The 20067-nt window shown below is 33.7% G+C and overlaps 2 protein-coding genes across 5 annotated transcripts; one reads left to right on the top strand and one right to left on the bottom strand.

Moving 5' to 3' along the window:
- The first annotated feature begins 875 nt into the window (after nt 1–875).
- On the top strand, nt 876–8767 carry LOC108318897 (uncharacterized). Of its 4 annotated transcripts, none has more exons than XM_017549884.2 (10): nt 876–1971; nt 2399–2587; nt 3267–3359; nt 3456–3638; nt 3719–3821; nt 3923–4108; nt 4848–7115; nt 7227–7276; nt 7430–8010; nt 8294–8767. In XM_017549884.2, the coding sequence occupies exons 1-10, from the start codon at nt 1738–1740 to the stop codon at nt 8301–8303; spliced, it is 3897 nt and encodes a 1298-aa protein (XP_017405373.1). In that variant the 5' UTR covers nt 876–1737; the 3' UTR covers nt 8304–8767. The 4 variants fall into 4 exon arrangements, with proteins under 4 accessions (XP_017405373.1, XP_017405371.1, XP_017405372.1 ...); XM_017549883.2 differs by having other exon boundaries at nt 877–1971; nt 7427–8010; XM_017549882.2 differs by having other exon boundaries at nt 4848–7276.
- A 1875-nt stretch (nt 8768–10642) lies between these two features.
- On the bottom strand, nt 10643–16843 carry LOC108318902 (DEAD-box ATP-dependent RNA helicase 31). The gene is made up of 10 exons (XM_017549889.2): nt 16080–16843; nt 15058–15164; nt 14647–14702; nt 13934–14158; nt 13195–13401; nt 13012–13098; nt 12793–12888; nt 12370–12585; nt 11853–12038; nt 10643–11039 (listed from the first exon to the last, which is right to left on the bottom strand). The coding sequence occupies exons 1-10, from the start codon at nt 16745–16747 to the stop codon at nt 10812–10814; spliced, it is 2076 nt and encodes a 691-aa protein (XP_017405378.1). The 5' UTR covers nt 16748–16843; the 3' UTR covers nt 10643–10811.
- Nucleotides 16844–20067: the final 3224 nt, after the last annotated feature.

Raw genomic sequence — 20067 nt, 5'->3', positions numbered from 1 at the left:
TAAGTGAGCCGTATTTGATTGACTCACTAAGTGATTTATCCGTTATAGACTAAATCATATTAGACCGGATGATCTATTTTTTACAATACTACTTAAAATAAAAATATCTTCAATGCTATATGTTTTGGATGTAGTTGTTTAGAGCTAAAAAAAACTAGACAATTTAGTTTTAAAGGTAAAAAATTCAAGAAAACTATATATTTTCTACCGAATGTCTGTTGTGCTCTAAACTTATACTCTAAAAGAAACTTTCCTTCCTTACTTTCCCAATTTGCTCCAATCGTTTCTTATTTGCATAAATTACTAATTATTTTCCTTTTCAAATAATTCTATAATCAAATGAATAATGAATAGTAATGATGAAATAAAAGGCATTAGCTTATGTAGATTAAACTTTTTTGGAAGTTTAAAATTAAATTAGTCAAAAACCAAATTGTCAAAATGTATCTAATAATAGTAATGTTTTATTCCTTGTTTTGGATGGGAATTTCAGAAATTGATGTTTATAATTTACAAGTTTGACATGTGTAACCTAATTCCTTTCCTGAATGAGTTTGTATAGAGTGTATGAATTAAGAATGATGAAAATAAAGTGTGATGAAGTTAGAGTGGTGGATGGTGATAAGTTTGAAGTATCTGATGAGCCACAGAATGCAGCCCAAAACAGAAAAGAGAAACCCACATTTGATGAAAAGACGGGCTAGGCTTTTGCTAACAAAGAACATTGTTTTCAGGTGACAAAAACAATTCCCATTTAGATAAAAAGGAATATGGTGCAAATTATTGAAAATAGAGGAATGAATAACTGAATATTTTTACTTATTTCTTTCCTTTTTCCCTTTTCTCTGTGCTCTGCTTTTTTCATTGTCTATCTCAGAAGATTCTATTATCACCCTCACAGGCTCACTTTGCCAATTAATATTTGTAATACAAAAACCAAAACCAAAAAACAAAAAACAAAACCCCCTTAAATGCACAACATTCACAACACCAACACTCTTCTCTCTCAACGCCGAACCCCTTTTGTAGCCTACTTCTTCTTCAATCCCTAATATTCATCATTCATATTTCACAGACAACAACCACCCCTCGTTTTGCACCCTTTTCTCTATCTGCACCAAGGCCCGTTTTTGATCGCACCCCAACTTTTCTCCCACCTAATATTTTGATGCCCACCATCTCCTCTGCGCATTTCTGGGTTTCAACACTACGCTATTGTTTCGCCCCTACACTTCCACTGTGTTGGGATTCAACTTTTTCCGTTAGGGTTTTAACCATCTAAACTCTTCTCTTGTTGCAACCAAGCAACTCTCTTATTGTTTGATTCATTTGGGTGTTTTGCAAAATCTGGTTTTGGTAACTTTTGGGGATTCGTTTGGTGCTTGGTGGGGTTCTCTCAAATTGTGCCGTTCCATCTGTCTGTGTTATTTTTGGGTAATACCCATAATTGGTTTGTTGAATTTCAAAGTTTTTTTTCCTTATTTTTACTGTTTAATGTTTTTTGACTACTGAGGGAATTAAGTTCTGTCTTGGTCTGTTTGTTGTGCAAGGGGAAAAAATTTCCCCTTCCGAACTCTGTGGAAGAACCCTGAGATAATAACTATCGCTGCAAGATTTTCTTGGTTTTTGTGACTTTGAATATTGGTTGTTTTGGGGTTATCTAGAAGGAACTGTGGTGGTGGTGGCGTGTTCGTTTGGGTTGGTGGTTTTGTTGGAAGTGTTGAAACATAGGCTTGCATGGGAGAACATGAAGGGTGGGCACAGCCACCAAGTGGGCTATTGCCAAATGGTTTGTTGCCCAATGAAGCTGCCTCCGTGATACAGGTGCTTGACTCGGAGCGGTGGTTGAAAGCCGAACAAAGGACTGCAGAGCTGATTGCCTGCATTCAGCCTAATCCACCCTCTGAGGAGCGCCGGAATGCGGTTGCTGACTATGTCCAACGGCTGATCATGAAGTGCTTCCCTTGCCAGGTTGGTTTATTGTAGTTCATCTGTTGCATAATATCTTATGATTAGTAGTGAGTCATCCATTGTTTTATCTATGACTATCCTATGATATTTAAATTGTGGGAAGGATGCTGTGATCATTCTTGATATCATTATTGCATGATGAAAGTACTTAATAGCAGTAGCCTGCTGTTGCAAGTCTTAAATGGAGCGGTGCTTGGTCAGAAATTCCAATTTGTGGGTAGAAATCTTTGTTCTGGTAGTGCGAGTGTATTCTCCCACTTAGGGAATAACTCTACATCGTGCCTTTTTAAAGTTTAATTTGGTGATTGATGGGTATTTTGTATCATGGTTTTCTTTGTTTCATCCAGAAGAGGACCCGTAGTATTATTGATGCTAACTTGAAGTTGTACTTACATATTATTATGTAAATGATTGTTTACAATTACAGGTGTTCACCTTTGGGTCGGTTCCCCTCAAAACTTATTTGCCTGATGGAGATATTGACTTAACAGCATTCAGTAAGAATCAAAATCTGAAGGAGACATGGGCACATCAGGTTCGCGACATGCTGGAGAATGAGGAGAAGAATGAGAATGCAGAGTTTCATGTCAAGGAGGTTCAGTACATCCAGGCCGAAGTAGGTTCTCTAATACAGAAAATCTTCAGAATTGTTGAACTTTCATGTCACTCTTTGCTTTGATTAATCATATAGTTTGTTACCATAGTTGCTTTCTCAATTTGGTTGAGAAATTTGTGACGTGTATAAGTTTGGATTTTTGTTGGATTTATTTTCAATTTAAAGTCTTGAGCTACTCTGCATTCACATTCACCAAGGATAAACCTTTGTGGTAATGTGCATATATTTGAAGTGGTTGTGGGATGTTGCAGAAACTTAAGGTCCTTGGACACTAGGCCTTGTTATGGTACTATAATAACCATAGATACAAGGTTTAAGACATTATAAAAATGAATCATCTTATATTATCAGAGTAAGGGGAGTTCATGTTAACCATTACCAAGTCGTACACTTTCTTTATGTGAGATTTTATCAAAAGCTCATGATTATAGATGATTGAGTATGTATAACAAGGGATATATTGCTAGCTTGAGGAACACTTATTTTATACTATTAATTCCTGAATTAATTTTTCATACTTTACATTTATTGTGAATTATTATTAAGCATTTTTAAATACTTCTAATTGAAAATGAAAATTTACTAGTTATTTGTGTCTAACTGTTATAAATTTTGCTAATTGTCTGGCTTGCTTTAGATTTTGAAGAGAGTTTTCTTTTGTTGTGCCCTTTATTTGCAGGTAAAAATTATAAAGTGTCTCGTTGAGAATATTGTAGTAGACATTTCATTTAACCAGCTTGGAGGTTTGTGTACCCTATGTTTTCTTGAGGAGGTAATTTGGTTCATCTCATAAACTTAACAATGTATCATTTGAAAATTTGACATCAGCAGTATTCTTGGATTTACAAAAATTAGTTTGTTGTTGTAGGTTGATAATCTGATTAATCAAAATCATTTATTCAAGCGTAGTATTATCCTTATAAAGGCTTGGTGTTACTACGAGAGCCGAATACTCGGTGCCCACCATGGACTTATCTCAACTTATGCTTTAGAGACCTTGGTTCTTTACATTTTTCATGTTTACAACAATTCTTTTGCTGGACCACTTGAGGTAACAGAAATTAAATGGCTTTATTTTATTTTTGTGTTTTTGATGATTGATTTCACATGGTATTGTTTTATCTCACGTAGGTGTTGTATCGATTTTTGGAATTCTTTAGTAAGTTTGACTGGGATAATTTCTGTGTAAGTCTATGGGGCCCGGTACCTGTTAATTCACTCCCAGATGTGACAGGTAGTTGCATTCCCATTAAAGACCCTTTTGTCCATATATTGATTTAGGTTTGTTTTACGTAATGATTGTTTTTCTTATTCCTTGACTAACATCATCCATAGCTGAACCTCCTCGAAAAGATGGTGGAGATTTACTACTCAGCAAGTTATTTCTCGATGCCTGTAGCTCAGTTTATGCTGTTTTCCCCGGTGGCCAAGAAAATCAGGGGCAACCATTTGTTTCCAAGCATTTCAATGTTATTGATCCTTTGCGTGTCAACAATAACCTTGGTCGTAGTGTCAGCAAAGGTGTGTTGGTTTCTAGAAATTTGGTTTTGGCTCATTTCATACCTTAGTATCTATTTATCTGATTATAATTTTGGCGAAGTTCATTTCTTATGGATATGTCCCTGCTGCTAGTTATTAATGCAACAATATATTCAATATGAACTTTGTGAATTTAGAAGAGTTAAGACATATGGAAGGGTGGAGTGTGGTTACTGTCTATGGATAAACATGAGTGTCTCTTCTGATGTAGTGTAGTATCCTTACCTTTTTGTTGTCTTTCCTGATATCTTGGAGACTCCTTACCTTTTTCTTGTTTTTCTATGTATATTTTATGCAACCGATGTGTAATGCAAAATGCATAAAACTCAAGCAGATATGTATACATGTCTCGTCATTTTCGCCATGACTAGCATTTTTTCCTACAAGTCCATGGTGATTTAATTCTATATTCATTGGGAGTCATTCTTATGGCTTCTTTCCCATATATGGTAAATAGAAATCTGGGTATACTATAGACAATTGGTTCTGTATTTGCTTGTAGCTTCCATACTTTTGGCACACATTTAGATTTTAGAATTGAAAAAAATAAACCTTTGTTGTGTTTAGCTAATTGTAACCAACAATGAGAGTATGGCAACCTTATGCATCCTGGTCCTGCTTAGTTAAATTACATTGTATTTGTTTGCTTTTAGTTCCCCTTAGCTATTTCTTATCTGTTTGTCTTCTTGCTAATTTTGCATGTATGGTACAAATGAACCAGGTAATTTCTTTAGGATACGCAGTGCCTTTGCATTTGGGGCAAAAAGGCTAGCTAGATTACTTGATTGCCCCGAGGAGGAATTATTTTCTGAGGTGAATCAGTTCTTTTTGAACACTTGGGACAGACATGGAAGTGGGGAAAGGCCTGATGTTCCAACCATTGACTTACAGCGTTTGAGTTTATCCAGTCATGACCAATTACAGAGGTCTGACAATCTCCCGAACAATAACCATAAAATTGATAATGCTTCTAATCATGAATCAAAATCAACTGAAGGCGAACGTTTTTCACAAAGTGTTCTTTCTCAGTATAGTAATTTATTATCTGGAAAGACATCTGGAAGTGTTTCTGCAGTGTCACATACTCAGAATCAAAAGAGTTATGCAAACCAAAATAATTCAAGGACCTTTGATCATGTTAGGCGGGAAACTAATTCTAATCAAGGTACTCATTTTGATAAAGGTCAGAGAAATGTTAAAACTGATAACCTAGTTGGTGATGTTCAGGGAAGGTTTCTGTTTGCCAGGACACGATCTAGCCCTGAGCTGACAGACTCATATGGTGATGTTCCAATCCAAGGAAGACATACAAAAGGAACAGAAAGTAGTAAAGGCCAGAGTTCCTTTGTGAAGTTGGAAAATAGTCGAAGGAAGAACATTGAACCTGATGTAGCTGTAAGAATGGATGAGTCATCTATAAGGCACATCTCATCTCATCGATTTCTTGAAAATGCTGCTGATTCAAACAGTAATCATGATGAGTCAAGCTCTGGTGTAATGGGAGAAGAGTTTGCACCTGTTTCTGGTGCAGTTGGAATGCAGATGATGCATCAAGAGGAGCAGGACCTTTTGAATATGATGGCATCTCCCACAGCTCAGGGTTTCAGTGGTCAGAATCATGTGCCTATGAATATTGCACCTGGTCACCTACCATTTCACTTTCCACCTTCCATTCTTGCCTCAATGGGATATACTCAGAGAAACACGGGTAACATTCCCTTTATCGAGGCTCCTTGGGGTGCAAATATGCAATTTCCTCAAGGTTTCATCCCGCCTTTGACTCCTTATTTCCCTGGCATAGGAATGGCCTCAAATCCTCAAGATTTACTTGAAACTAACCATGAAAATTTCAATTCGGTTGAGGCGAATGTAACAGAAGCTGATGATTATTGGCATGAGCAGGAAAGGAGTTCTGCAAGTGAGATTGAAGTTGATAATGGAAATCTTGAAATGGCCCAAGAAGATAGGCAACAGTCTACTTCAGGTAATTACAACTCTGCTCCGTCATCTCAGGTAGGCAGCTCCAACAGTAACAGTTCTGCTGGAGTTCAGCAGAAGTTTACTAAAGAAAACCGGGGGTCAACCAGAGAAGAGCATATTGACAATTTTCAATTTCCAGATGGCCGAAGAAATGAGGTTTATTTTGATGATAGAACAGCAATTTCAGAGTTATCCAGTGCACCTCCTTCGAGCTCCTTCAGGAGTAGGACCCCTTCTGAAAGCTCTTGGGATGGGTCATCAGTCAAATCCTCAAAATCAACGAGGGAGAGAAGGGGGAGAAAAAGCACTCCCTCAGTGCCATCTCAAAATCCTGTTTATGGGAAGGGTAAGAATGTTTCAGAAAATTCATCTAACCGAGTGGATGTTGAAAACAGAGAATGGACTCATTTGTCAACGGTTCCATCTGACATGCCAGAAAGAGGCACTTGGCCCACATCTGGTACTTCCATACATGTTCCAAGGAATCAAATATCTAGTTTTGAAACTGCTCAGACTAGTGGACCAGATTCTCCATTACCTATAGCTCCCGTGGTTATAGGTCCTGGTTCTCGCCCAAGAGCAGTAGATAATTCTGGGGTTCTTCCGTTTACATTCTATCCTACAGGGCCACCTGTTCCCTTTGTCACCATGCTTCCTTTATATAATTTTCCAACTGAGTCTTCTGACACTTCAACAAGCAACTTCAATGTGGAAGAAGGGGCAGATAACAGTGATTCAAGTCAGAATTTTGATTCATCCGAGGGATATGAACACCCTGAGGTGTCAAGCCCTTCCAATTCTATGGCAAGGGTGGCTATGGAGTCATCAGAGCACAAGCCTGACATTCTTAATAGTGACTTTGTTAGTCACTGGCAAAATTTGCAATATGGCCGATTTTGTCAAAACACGCGTCAACCGCCTTCAGTGATCTATCCTTCACCTGTTATGGTGCCTCCTGTTTATTTGCAGGGTCGATATCCTTGGGATGGTCCTGGAAGACCTATTTCTGGTAACATGAATATTTTTAGTCAGCTTATGAGCTATGGGCCACGTCTGGTTCCTGTTGCTCCTCTTCAGTCAGTTTCTAATAGACCTACCAATATTTACCAACGTTATGTAGATGATATGCCACGGTATAGAAGTGGGACTGGAACCTACCTGCCAAATCCGGTATGATAAATTCCAAGGAGCTTGTGATACTTTTCCTGCAGTTGTGCTTCTTCCTTACATGCATGCATATATATACCAAATGAATTAGTGTTCCCATTTCAAAATCTATTTTCTTTATACTATTATACCTTCCCTTTCAATTTTTTTCAGAAGGTGTCTCCTCGGGATCGACATTCAACAACTACCAGAAGGGGAAGTTACAATTATGATAGAAGTGACCATCATGGTGATAGAGAAGGGAACTGGAATACTAACTCAAAATTGCGGGGAACTGGACGGGGGCATAATCGCAACCAGATGGAGAAGTCCAACTCAAAGCCGGAGCGGTTGTCTACCAGTGAGAGCCGTGCAGAGAGACCATGGAGTTCACATAGGCATGACACCTTCATTCCTCACCAGAATGGTCCAGTTCGCTCAAATTCCTCACAAAGCAATTCTTCCAATGTAACTTATGGAATGTATCCTATACCGGCCATGAACCCAAGTGGTGTCTCATCAAATGGTCCTATGCAATCTGTTGTAATGTTTTATCCTTTTGATCATAATTCTGGCTTCGTACCAGAAGAGCAGCTTGAGTTTGGGACTTTGGGACCAATGGGGTTCTCAGGTGTCAATGAACCGTCACAGGCAAATGAGGGAAGTCAATCTAGTGGAGCACATGAAGAGCAAAGGTTTCGTGGTGGTCACACCCAACGATCTTCACCAGATCAACCCTCCTCACCTCATGTCTCTAGGTAAGTTGTTCGTAATCTACCTCTTCTAATTTTCCCTTGATTCATGAAGCAAGCATCTTATTTTGTCGACTTTAACAATAATTGCCTTTAAAGTAATCCATAACATGATCTTTTACTAGAGTTTACGGTGTAAACACCAATTACATTGACATAATTTCCATGTGACAAATTCTAATTGGTTGACATTGTAAAACTCCTTTACGCAGTTGGTTCATAGATTTTAAACTCGTAAATTATTTAGTCGGACTGTTTCATTATGTCTTAGTTTTATGGTTGTCAACAGGGCTCCCTGATTCTACTGTCAGATCGGTGGCCAAGAGGAGTTAACACTTGAAAGAGGAGGATTTCCTCCTTTTTCGTAGCAGGACCCGGCAGGGCATGTAACTGGGGAATACAGTGTCCATTTCATGGCATTACTGTTCTTAAAATGAAAAGATCTCCCTTGTTTTTGGCCAGACTCTTGCATGTACACTTATAGGTGATTAACCAACTTTGGTTAAGTTTGTCCATCCAAGACCATGTTTTGAGGATGAACATGGTGACAGAGAGGATGCAGGACTCTCCTCCCAGTCTACCAAAAGGAAAAAAAAAAAGATGGATTAGAATTTTATTGAAACTTTAGACACATTTTGTAACTCAACAAAAATTAGAAAACTGGCTTAGGTTCAGAATTTTAGAAATTTTACCATGTTATAGAATCGTCAGATTCTGTTTTATACAATGAATGAATGTAATTGGGTACTTGTTTTAGAATATGCAGAAGATCTGTGTTGAGCTTTTGAACATTGTTATAGCTTAGTAGCAATAAAATTGTGATATCAATCAATCATATGCGTTTGTCTTTCCTCAAATCGTCAACAAAGGGATAAAAGATTATGGTCTTTTAAGAAGTGATGGGAATCCATTTTAACTAAATAAAAGGTTACGACACATTTATCAAAAAAATTGTTTGTTAAATAACTATTATGTTGAAGTTTGGGTATCTTTTTGTCAATTTCCATATGTTAAATTCATAATAAGTAATTTTCATACTACATATTTGAGACAAATTTTGAAAGTTATTGTAGAGCTTGATTTTTATGCGTCGTGAAAAAAGTATTTTGTCGTGACAAATGATTATAAATGTAAACTGAATGATAATGAATTGCCCTCATTTTTATATTAACTTTAAATAATTATTTAATCTGGCATGACTTGTGGTTTTCTCAATTAATTGTTATTGTCCGCTTCTTTAAGGGTTTGTAAATTATATTTATTTTTTAATCAACATTAGGAATGATTAGATATTTGTGAATTATCAATTAAAAGTTCTTCAATGTTTAGAAAAAGGAAAAAGAAAGCTCACATGTATCTGTAAAGTCATACATGGTATTGATTCTTAAAGTTTTGAAATCAACCATAATAATATATAGATAAGTGAAGAAATATTGACAAGTGAAAATTATTTAAAGAGTTATTGGATGAAAAGAATGAATAACGTTTTTCTTTTACATAATGAAATTTGAAAAATATTTAGATTTTTTTTTTTGTAAAAAGGTGTTCAGAATAATAGTAGAAATTAGATTATTTTAACAATTGATTATAAGTATAATTAATTGTAATAGGAAATAGTTTTGTTTGTTAAAAATGTATTTTTATAAGTAACCAATTTTGCTTGAATATAATAAACAAATTGTGTTGTAAATTACCAAAAAAAAAAAGATGTTAGGGAATAAACCGAGAAAAAGAACTTGGAAAGTGAGAGAAATTTGAGGAAAGTGTTTTTAAGAAAAATTGTTAGAATATTTTTTTTAACTTGTTTTCACTGAAATAAAAATAAAATAAAACAAAAATAAAAATAAAAATTAAGGTTGTAATCCCTGTATAAAACAAAAACACAATTTTGTCTTGTTACTGTACAAAATACTTTTGTAATAAAATCATAATATACAAACACTTTATTAGCACTTGTAATTTTTGTGTATTTCTTTATTCTTATTATATATCATATAACTTTATGAATATTAAGTAAAAATAAGTAGAGAAGGTTCAGCAATCACTTTTTATATTCCTTGTGAATCGCAGCTTATTCTTTTCCCATATTCCACTTTTGCCTCAGACAATGGGATTCTCCATTTTCCTTCCCACTTTGCTGTCTCCTACTTCCATTCAAACAAACAAAACAAAGCTTTAGCATATCAAAGTACTAAAAACAGCCTTCGAACAGGCAATTCAAAGTTAGATTACTGAAGTTGGGTTCAACCAAGATAACCCTGCAAAAAGAAAAATTGCTTTAAGCATATAACTTAGGAATTTGATTTCTCATTTATACGTGCGTATGGAAAAGTATTCATACATATAAATCAAACTAGTAACAACCAAGTAAACTTCAACACTAACATTTGATTATAATTTTTTTACTTACTACAGTGTAAACTATAAAAGACGTCTTAATATAGCTCTTGCAAACTGCTCTCTCACTTCTCCCTAATGCTCAGCAATGTCAAGGGGTTTGATTCATTTAAAATGAGGATGTCTTTGAGATTAATTGAGAAATTAAGGGTTATCATATCAAAGTAGAAAAAGTAGCAAATCTGAGTCATTGAAAAAACAATAGGAACCAAGGCATGATTACAGTTAGATGGGAGTGGAGTTGGGTTCGTTGAATGATGTAATTAAGTACAATAGCCAAGATAAACACATAACGGACGATGTATGTGATTGAAAATTTGATGCCTCCAAACTTACAACTATGAATGAGCATTTTAACTAAAAAAAATACATATTTCACAAGTTATCAAAAATTGAATTAAAAGAATAAGCTATTTGGCACGTAAACCAGGGATATTCCTGAGGCCCATCTTGCCAAGGACCAGCTTAGCAATAGCTGGAGGGTTATCAAGCCCCATGCTTCGACTAAACTCGTTTGCAAGCTCCACTAGCCTATACTTGTCACGCCCCACTTTCTTGTTCGAATTGTAGTAACCAAGCCATGCCTGATATGCTGCTTCTTTGTTCTTCATATCCACATGGGATAGAGCTTTTTCTACCTGTAAACAGCAAAATGTTGGCAAAATAAAATTAATGAACATGCCAAAACACGAGATGGAAATAAAATTAACCCGAACTTTAGTCCCCTAAGATATATGGGCTAATGGTTTATAGAACTTAAGAAAAGGAACCTAAGCCCAAGCTAATGTTGGATAATGAGTCTCACATTGGCGGGTGAAAACAAGTTCAAGGGTGTAAGCAAGAGTCATGAATCAAAAGGGTCAAGGTAGTTTTGCACAAACAGACCATTAAAACCATGCCCTCTAACATTGCTACACTCTTGAACAAGGGCTTGCAAACTAATTCTAACAGTTCTTTTTCAACAAGACATTTATTTTAGTCTTTGTCAATGATGCAGTGAACAAGACTTTGCAAAATCGGAGACTAAAGTGAAGATTTTATAAGTTGGGAACTAAAATGACAAGCGCCAACCATCAAAGGAACAAAAGTGGAAAAATAGTAGAAAAGGACTACATTGAACACCACCTAAAATTGGAGACTGACGTGAAGGATTTATCAAGTTAGGAACTGATATGACAAGCGCTTACCATCAAATGGACTAAAATTCTAAAATGAGGTTTTGATTTATATGTTAGGAACTAAAATGACAAGCGCCAACCATCAAAGGAACAAAAGTGGAAAAATAGTAGAAAAGGGCTCCGGCGAACACCACCTAAAATTGGAGACTATAGTGAAGATTTTATCAAGTTAGGAACAGATATGCAAGCGCAAGGGCTTACCATCAAAGGGACTAAAATTCTAAAATGACGTTTTGATTTGAAAAAAAAAATGTCTCCACTGAATAGTGATACCTTTCTCTTAGTATCAGGATCAACTGACGGCACCACGGGAGCTTTCTCAATAGGCAAATCTTTTACAGTAGATAAAAAGAACTCTTCCCAAGGAGCCAGCAGCAGTATGCCCTGCCCTTCTTTCCCTCTTCGGCCTGTTCTACCCAAGCGATGTATATATTGTTCTCTATCTGCGGGCAAACCAACCTGTCCATTCAACAAATGTAAGAAACAGGAAACAAAATAATTACTTTTATCATATTAAGCCTGTGTTTTAACTTCTCAACAATGCCAACAGGTGTCATCTTTCAGCAAACGTATAATGTATTGAGCATTCTTTCAAATATTCATTGTTTTTCATGATAAAAAGTTAAAACATAGAAAATATAATTCATAAAGCGTTCTAGGATGCCTGTTATTATGGTTTGCAGGGGATGATAAGCTACAATTGTCAGAATAATAATATTTGGAATGTGTATTGCAAGCAGCACAAGATGCCATACAAATGTGTAATGACCCAATGTTCTGTATCTATTACCTGTAGAACAAGAGTGACATCTGGATAATCAACTCCACGAGCAGATACATCTGAAGTAACCAGGATGAGACCCTTTGACTTCCGAAATTCCTCAGAGACTCTGGTTCTATAACTCTGAGGCTTTCTTGAATGGATTTCTCTCACATTCAAGTTCAACTCACCAAGAAGTTCAGCAACAAGTCTAGTGACCATAGCAGTTGTGCAGAAAACAAGAACCTGATAAACCAATAGCTACATCACATATCTTCGTAAAATATGTGAAATGTGATTGAAAATGTAAAATCTTTTGTTGTCTAATCACATACAGAATTTAACTAGAAATAGAACAATAAAAAATTATTGTCTTAATTGTTAAACATGTTATGTGACCAGAAGCAAAAGTGCCAAAAAAAAGTTAATACAGGTGTATATTGGAAAACATACCTTATAATCAACATCATCTGCAATGTGGTCCTTCAGAAGAACATATAGTAAAGGGAAATGCTTGTCCAATGGGGCAACTAAATGCATCTGGCGGACCTGAAATGATTAAAAACTCCATAAATAAATATCATGAAAATATATTATATGCTGGTTCATGCAAATGCACATTCATTATGCAAGTACCCCGTCAGTTATTTAGCCTGAATTATAAACAATTACCTGTGAATGTGTCTCCTCAGTACCCTCTTGAACTGTATTGATAAATTCATGATCCCTTCTCAAAGCAATATGACAAACTTGACGCACCTTTGCAACAATATTAATACCAGAATAAGCTCAATACTTATATAGTTTCTAAACAAGAAACACAACCATAAAATAAAAAGGTAAAAAAAGACATACCTCTTCTGGAACTGTGGCAGAAAACATAAGAGTTTGTCGTTGTTTAGGGACTGCAGCAATTACCCTCTCAATGTCTTTGCGAAATCCCATGTCAAGTAAATGATCAGCTTCATCAAGCACCAAAACCTTCACACCCATCAGTCTAGTTGAAAAACCAGCAGTATTTTCAATATGATCTCTAAGCCTTCCAGGAGTAGCAACAAGGATCTGTACAGCATGCAAATGGAAGTTAACAACGTGTGTGAACAGAACATGTGACCTTATTATCAAAACTAAATACATCATCAACAAAGTCTGGAAAACTAGTTAGTAGTTAGCTACATAAGGTTGAGGATGCAAATAAATAATAGATCAAAAGCCTTCAATCAAATTAAAATATCAAGATGACTACCCTCAGGTGATACTCATAAAAATCTTTTGCTAAAACACTTATACACCAACACAAATTTGTTTCTGTCTCTTGATGTTTAACAGAAATTAGTAAAGAAACATACGATGATGATAAAAATAAGTTATAATCTAATATGTTCAGTTGAAAAAAGAACAAAAGATCCTACAATTTGTGACGGCTGGAACATAAATGTGCCAAGAAGAATATGTTCAGCGTATTTATGTCAAGACTGTTTAGTAGCGTAGGGATATTTCAGACTATTTTCATTTATTTGACTATGGGTCATATGGAGGCGTCAGTAACTAATAACAACATAAATAAACTTTGTTAGCAATGAGAAGAGTTTACCTGGCAAGGGTTTGCTTGCATTCGTTTCTGTTCTAAAGCAAGTCTTGTGCCTCCAATCACAACTTGAACACCAATGGTAGGATGATACTTCAGCAGTTTATTGGCCTCTGCGGCAGCCTGACTTGCAAGTTCTCGAGTCGGGCATATGACAAGAACAAAAATTGGTGGCCGCCTGTGGTCACGATCACTTGGAGGTGACTTCACCACAACTTCAATTGATGGAAGCTGAATAAAAACACTTAAAAATTTTAGAAGAGTAAAAAATTACTATTAATCCATTACTACTAGTACAATAAAACAATAGATTAGTTTCAAGCTCAACGATTTGTGCTATTAAGTTCAAGTTAAAGTAGAACTTTTGGTGTTTTCTTCTATCAGACATTTTAATCAGTATTTTAAAATTCTTTAATACTCCCACCGCAGACTACTTAAAAAAAGTTACAGCAGCCTCCATGCCTAAAAAAAACAATTGAAAAGAAAGTAGAAGCAGGAATTGCCCAATTATCATGATAAAATATCCAGCTCTGATTCCAAAGCCCAAGAAATTAAGCAGAGTGATCCGATGAAGTAGTTTGCATATTTCAAATGTATCCCTTGTGTCAAATATTTCTTACATTAATTGTCACCCATAAAGGAATATGAAGAAACATCCCGATAATAAAGAGGCAATTAACCACCAATTCACTCTCGCAAACACACATCAAGAGACTTACCAAAAATGCTACTGTTTTTCCTGTGCCTGTCCTGGCCTTGGCAAGGACATCCTTACCTAAAAATGTTAATTTGAATAAGTGCCCCAATAATAAATAAACTCAAGAAATATCAGAACAACGTGGACCAAATCTGGAATAAATTCCTCTCTTCTTTAATATTATCAATTAGGAATAGCCCAATAATCTAAATATAGATTCTTAACATAGAATGATATTTGCAACAAAAATCATAATATAACGTCCACACGAAAAGGATACAAAAGGTAACAGAAGAAAAGGTCAGAGGGTTTGACAGAATCATCTGACATGACATCTCTTACAAACAGGTAAAACATAACCACAAAAAAAAAGATTATATCTTAAAATTGTTTTCTTATTGTTCCATTCTCCATGAACAAGCAAAAGACCAACCTTTGAGAATTACTGGAAGAGTAGCCTCTTGCACAACTGTCATTTTCTCATATCCAGCATCCTTTACTCCTTTAAGTGACAGCTGGGAGACGGAACATTGGTCAAATCTGTGGCATCATAACTCAAAAATCAGATTAAAGTATATGCCAGTGTACATAAGGTAAACATAATACAAGCAAAAGGCTCACCTTTCTCTTTGTATCAATTTCATTCCTATCCCTCTATGAATACAAGACAACTGGCATTTAACATGTGCCCAACATGAGAGAATCCATAACCAATTTCCAAATTCATTCATGGAAGGTATGGAACAACCATCCAGTAAGTACAGTTGCATAATCCCATCAATTACACAAAGAAGACAGTATCCATTCAATTTAGAAAAAAACTGTATTGAAAAATAGACACCCTCTTATCCCTTTCTTTTTAACTTTGTTCCAATTCTCAAGGCTCACAATTCGAAAGATGGCAAGACAGGCAACTCAGTCAATACGCGTTGAGAGCAGTCAGTGGTCAAGGTAAAACATCCAAATTCAATTTGGACAATCAAACTGAGGCCTAAACCCAATGAAAGCCCAGTTTTCCAAGGGCTTTGCAGGTTTCGAAGAGGGGGGAGAGTTAATCCTGGATCAGAGCATCATCAGATCACGCTAAAAAGGTCACACTTAATTCTGCTAAACTCAAGCCCTACATTAATAAATTCCAGCAAACTGGGTTCATTTTGTCACCTCAAGTCTATACACACTTTTCAAACACGTACTACCAACTACAGTAACCCCGTATCAGCTAGCCAAACAAGTATACTGTGCAATAATAAACAACAGACTCGATACATTCATATAAGCAAAGAAACAAAGACCTAGAGCGTGTTTAGATAAGCTTCACGTAAACATAACTTATAACTATACTTTTTATTATCATTCTCTCTCTCCTAGAAATGTTTAACGGAGGAGTTTGTTCAGACATACTCCAAAACTACTTCAAGTAGCATAACAGAAACATTAATGGTATAATGAACACACCTTGATTCACTCAGATAAGAATCAGAACCCCCAGTAGAAGATGGTCTAGGAGTCGGTTCAACCGTCCTCCGGTTCAGACCGTTTTGTTGACCAAACAAAGCGGTTCTACTCTTGTTCAATATCTCCTCCTCCTCACTCCCATCACTCTCTTCATCTTCACTTTCATCTTCGCTGATAAACGCTCCAACGCCACCACCTTTGAACTTCCTTCCACTCTCCACCACTTCCTCATCGTCGTCACTCCTTGGTTGAATCTTTCTCCTTGCGTTCGCATTCTGCCTTCCCATCCGCAAACCCTCGCCCCTCCTCTTCCCCAAATTGGTGGAAGCCCTATTGTTGTTCCTCGGCGGCGGCCGGAATTTTCGGTCTTCATCGTGGTCGCTGCTGGACCGCTGGGAGAAGCGGTCGACCTTGCCGGTCCGCAAATCATCGACCCAGTCGCTGAGGTCAGCCTCGTCGTCTACGAGGCTCTTGGAGGGGCGAACCGGAAGCTTGTCGCGGGCGTGAGCGTGGGCCCGGGAGGAAAAGGCGCGAGCTTTAAAAGGTGCGCTTCGGAGAAACTTGGAGGGAGGGAAGAAGAAGGCACGCGAGAGAAGAGGAAGAGTGCGAGGCTTCATGGGAAGAAGGGGATGAAGAAGACGAATTTGGGTTAACAGCTTTGTATGCATAGCAGCAGAAAAAGAGATAGATAGAGTGGGTGTGTCTGTGTGGTTCGTTTCCAAGTTAGAACCAACGAGGGTTTTGTGCAGGGAATTAGGGTTTAAGGATTTAGATTTTCTTTTTGAACTCCCTTTTTTATTTTGTCAAAATTTGAAGAATGTCTTATTACATGAAAGTTCGTATTTGATATTTTTTATGTTGATTCTTTAATTAGAATGTTTGGTACTAAATTTTAAAAACTATGATAAGAAAACGTGAAAATAGACTATTTTTTTTAATTGGAGGTGTTTATTCAAATACTAAATTTCCTTTGCCAACCTTCTTTAATTTTAAACGATTTTTATACGTAATTATTAAAAATTTAAAATCTTAAAGTTAAAATTTTCAACCTATTTGGTATCATCCAACTTGGTTTCTCATTCAATTCTTATTATTAATAAGGTTTAAACTTTTCCTTAATCTTCATTTTTGTATGAAAATCTCAATTGTTCGGGTTATATATTTTTGTAAAAGTGAACACATTTTATCCTAACTGTTAACTGATCTCAAACGGTGTTAAATTAAGGCCATGTGGTGTAGAGAGAATGTGCTCATGTGTGTTTGTGCATAGAGTGTTTTAATTGTGCATTTGTGTAGAGAGTGTTTTGATTAGATATATAATTTTATTACTTTTAAAAGTTAAAAATATAATATATGATTTTATATTTTTAGTTTATGATTTTTTTATATGTTGATTATTTTATTTTAATAATATTAAGAAAATATATTAAGATAATATATTAATTTAATTAATAATCCAATTTAATCATATTCACTAGTCATTATTTTAAACTAAATTATTTTAAATTTAATTTTTTAATTTTAAAATTTTTATAAAATTATGGGTATTTTAATTGAATATTAATATACAAAATTGTTTATATTATATCAAATTATTATATAAAAAATAATAACTTATTTAATATTTTTTTAGATCACTATTTGAGAGAAAACATTTCTTTTTAAACTAAAATATGTTTATTATATTTTAGATTTCATAACTAAAAATAAGTCTTATATATAATTTTTAAAATTTTTTGTCAAAATAAATTCATAAAAATATTTAAACACAGAGAAAATTAAAAAATATGTATTTTTACAATTCTATCCAAATATAAATAATTTTTAGACTTATAAAAGATAACTTATTTTAATATTTTTTTTAAATTATTTTATTTTTAAATTTAAATAAATTCAACATATATATTGTATTTTTAACTTTTCAAAATAATAAAATTATATATCTAATGATTACAATCAAAACATTATATGCACAAATGCACAGTACTCTGCACAAACACACATAAGCACATTCTCTCTTTATCACGGGGCCTTAATTTAACGTCAGCTGAGACTAGTTAACAGTTAGTATAAGATGTGTTCATTTTTACAAAAAATATAACCCAATTGAGACAGATGAAAAAATAAAGACCGAACTGAAATTTTGATAAAAAATGAAAATCAAGGGAGGGTTTAAACCTATTAATAATTAAAAATTGATAAGATTTATTCAATAATGATATAATATTATATAATATTTTTAAGACAATTACGTAAGACATGTTATTTTTTATTTATGGCTTAAATATTGATTTATTTTCATTATTTTTTTTTAAATATGAGATTCTTTTTAATGTTGGTTTTATTTTGATAAATTATATTCAATTTAACCATTTTTCATGATATATCTAAACGGTTAACGGATGAATAGAGTTTGTGATTTTCTTAATTTTTAAATTTCTTTAAAAGTTTGTATTATTCTTTCATTTTATTTTTAATTTTAAAAAAAGTTTTTATGTGTCAAATTAACATTGTGTCACATGACAATGTTATTATCACAGTGGAATATCAATATCATTAATGTCAATATCTTATATTTAAATTAGTCCTAATTTTTATTCATTTTTATCAATTTAGTTTTATTTTTTTTAATTTTGTTCAATTCAATCATAATTTTGTCCCCTCTAAATTTAGGCTAAATTTAATTTTTATTAAAATTCACATTTTTATTAAATATTTCTTTCATTATTTTTAAATCAACTCTAAATATATTATTGGAATATAATTGTTAGATTTATGTTTTATTTTTTTTTACATGTGGAAAATAGGGTTAGAGTTAATTTAAAAAATTCCTTCTAATTTTAAAATTAATAAATAATTTTTCTTCTAATTTTAAAAATAAAATAGAATTTTCCTTCTAATTTTAAGAATAAATTAGAAATTTTCTTCTAATTTAAAAAAGAAATTAGAAGTTTCCTTCTAATTTTAAGAATAATTAAAAAATTTCTTCTAATTTAAAAATAAAAAAATTCTTTCTAATTTTAAAAATAATAAATAATTTTACATCTAATTTTAAAAATAATAAAGCATTTTTCTTCTAAAATAATTCCATAGTTATTTATTTGTTACAAGAAAGTACAATAACGTAACATATTATTTCTAATGTATATTATGAAATGTATATTCATTAAGAATTAGAACTTAATATATAAACTCTTATAAGTACATTTTATATGAAAAATATGATAAAAGATATCATATAAAATTACAAGAATTTTATTAAAAAAATTAACTTCAATTTATTCTTGTTTTTCTTTTTCCTTTTATTATATTTTTTTAATTAAGTCTAGATATACATTTATTCATTGTTGTTGTAAATTTTTTATTTCAATGTACTTTTTAATTGATAGACCAAAATATAGAAGAGAATTTAATTTTACTGCAAACTCAAAAATATTCAATTTTAAGTAAGAAAAATAACATCGGTGTGTCAAATTAGATAAAAGAAGTATGAATTATTCAAATAAGAGATTTAACACGTGATATAAAATCTTAAAGTAAAATGTTTGTAGTTCTTGTTTTTCTTATGTACCATTTAATTTTTATATTTCTATTTGAAGTAAGATTCTCAACTTATAATTTTAACACAATTAAAAAATTTTCACTTTAAAGAGTAATTGAGCTAAAGAAAGCAAAAGTGAAAATAGACCAATAAATAAGTTACACTTTATAAAAATCGATGAATATAAACATTGGTTTATTAATATAAAAAAGAAGTTGATCACGTCTAAAGTATGAATTATCCAAATAAGAGATTAAACACCACTTATGACATAAAACCTTAAAGTTCAATGTTTCTAATTCTTGTTTTTTTTATGTACCATTTAATTTTTATATTTCTACTTGAAGTAAGACTATCAACTTATAATTTTAACACAATTAAAAAAAATCACTTCAAAGAGTAATTGAGTTCAAGAAAGCAAAAGTGAAAATAGACCTATAAATAAGT

The sequence above is a fragment of the Vigna angularis genome, chromosome 9 (genome assembly GCF_016808095.1).
Source record: "Vigna angularis cultivar LongXiaoDou No.4 chromosome 9, ASM1680809v1, whole genome shotgun sequence".
NCBI classification, from domain to species: Eukaryota; Viridiplantae; Streptophyta; class Magnoliopsida; order Fabales; family Fabaceae; genus Vigna; species Vigna angularis.
The sequence above is the reverse complement of the archived record's forward strand: the minus strand, read 5'-3'. Positions and strand labels throughout refer to the sequence as shown.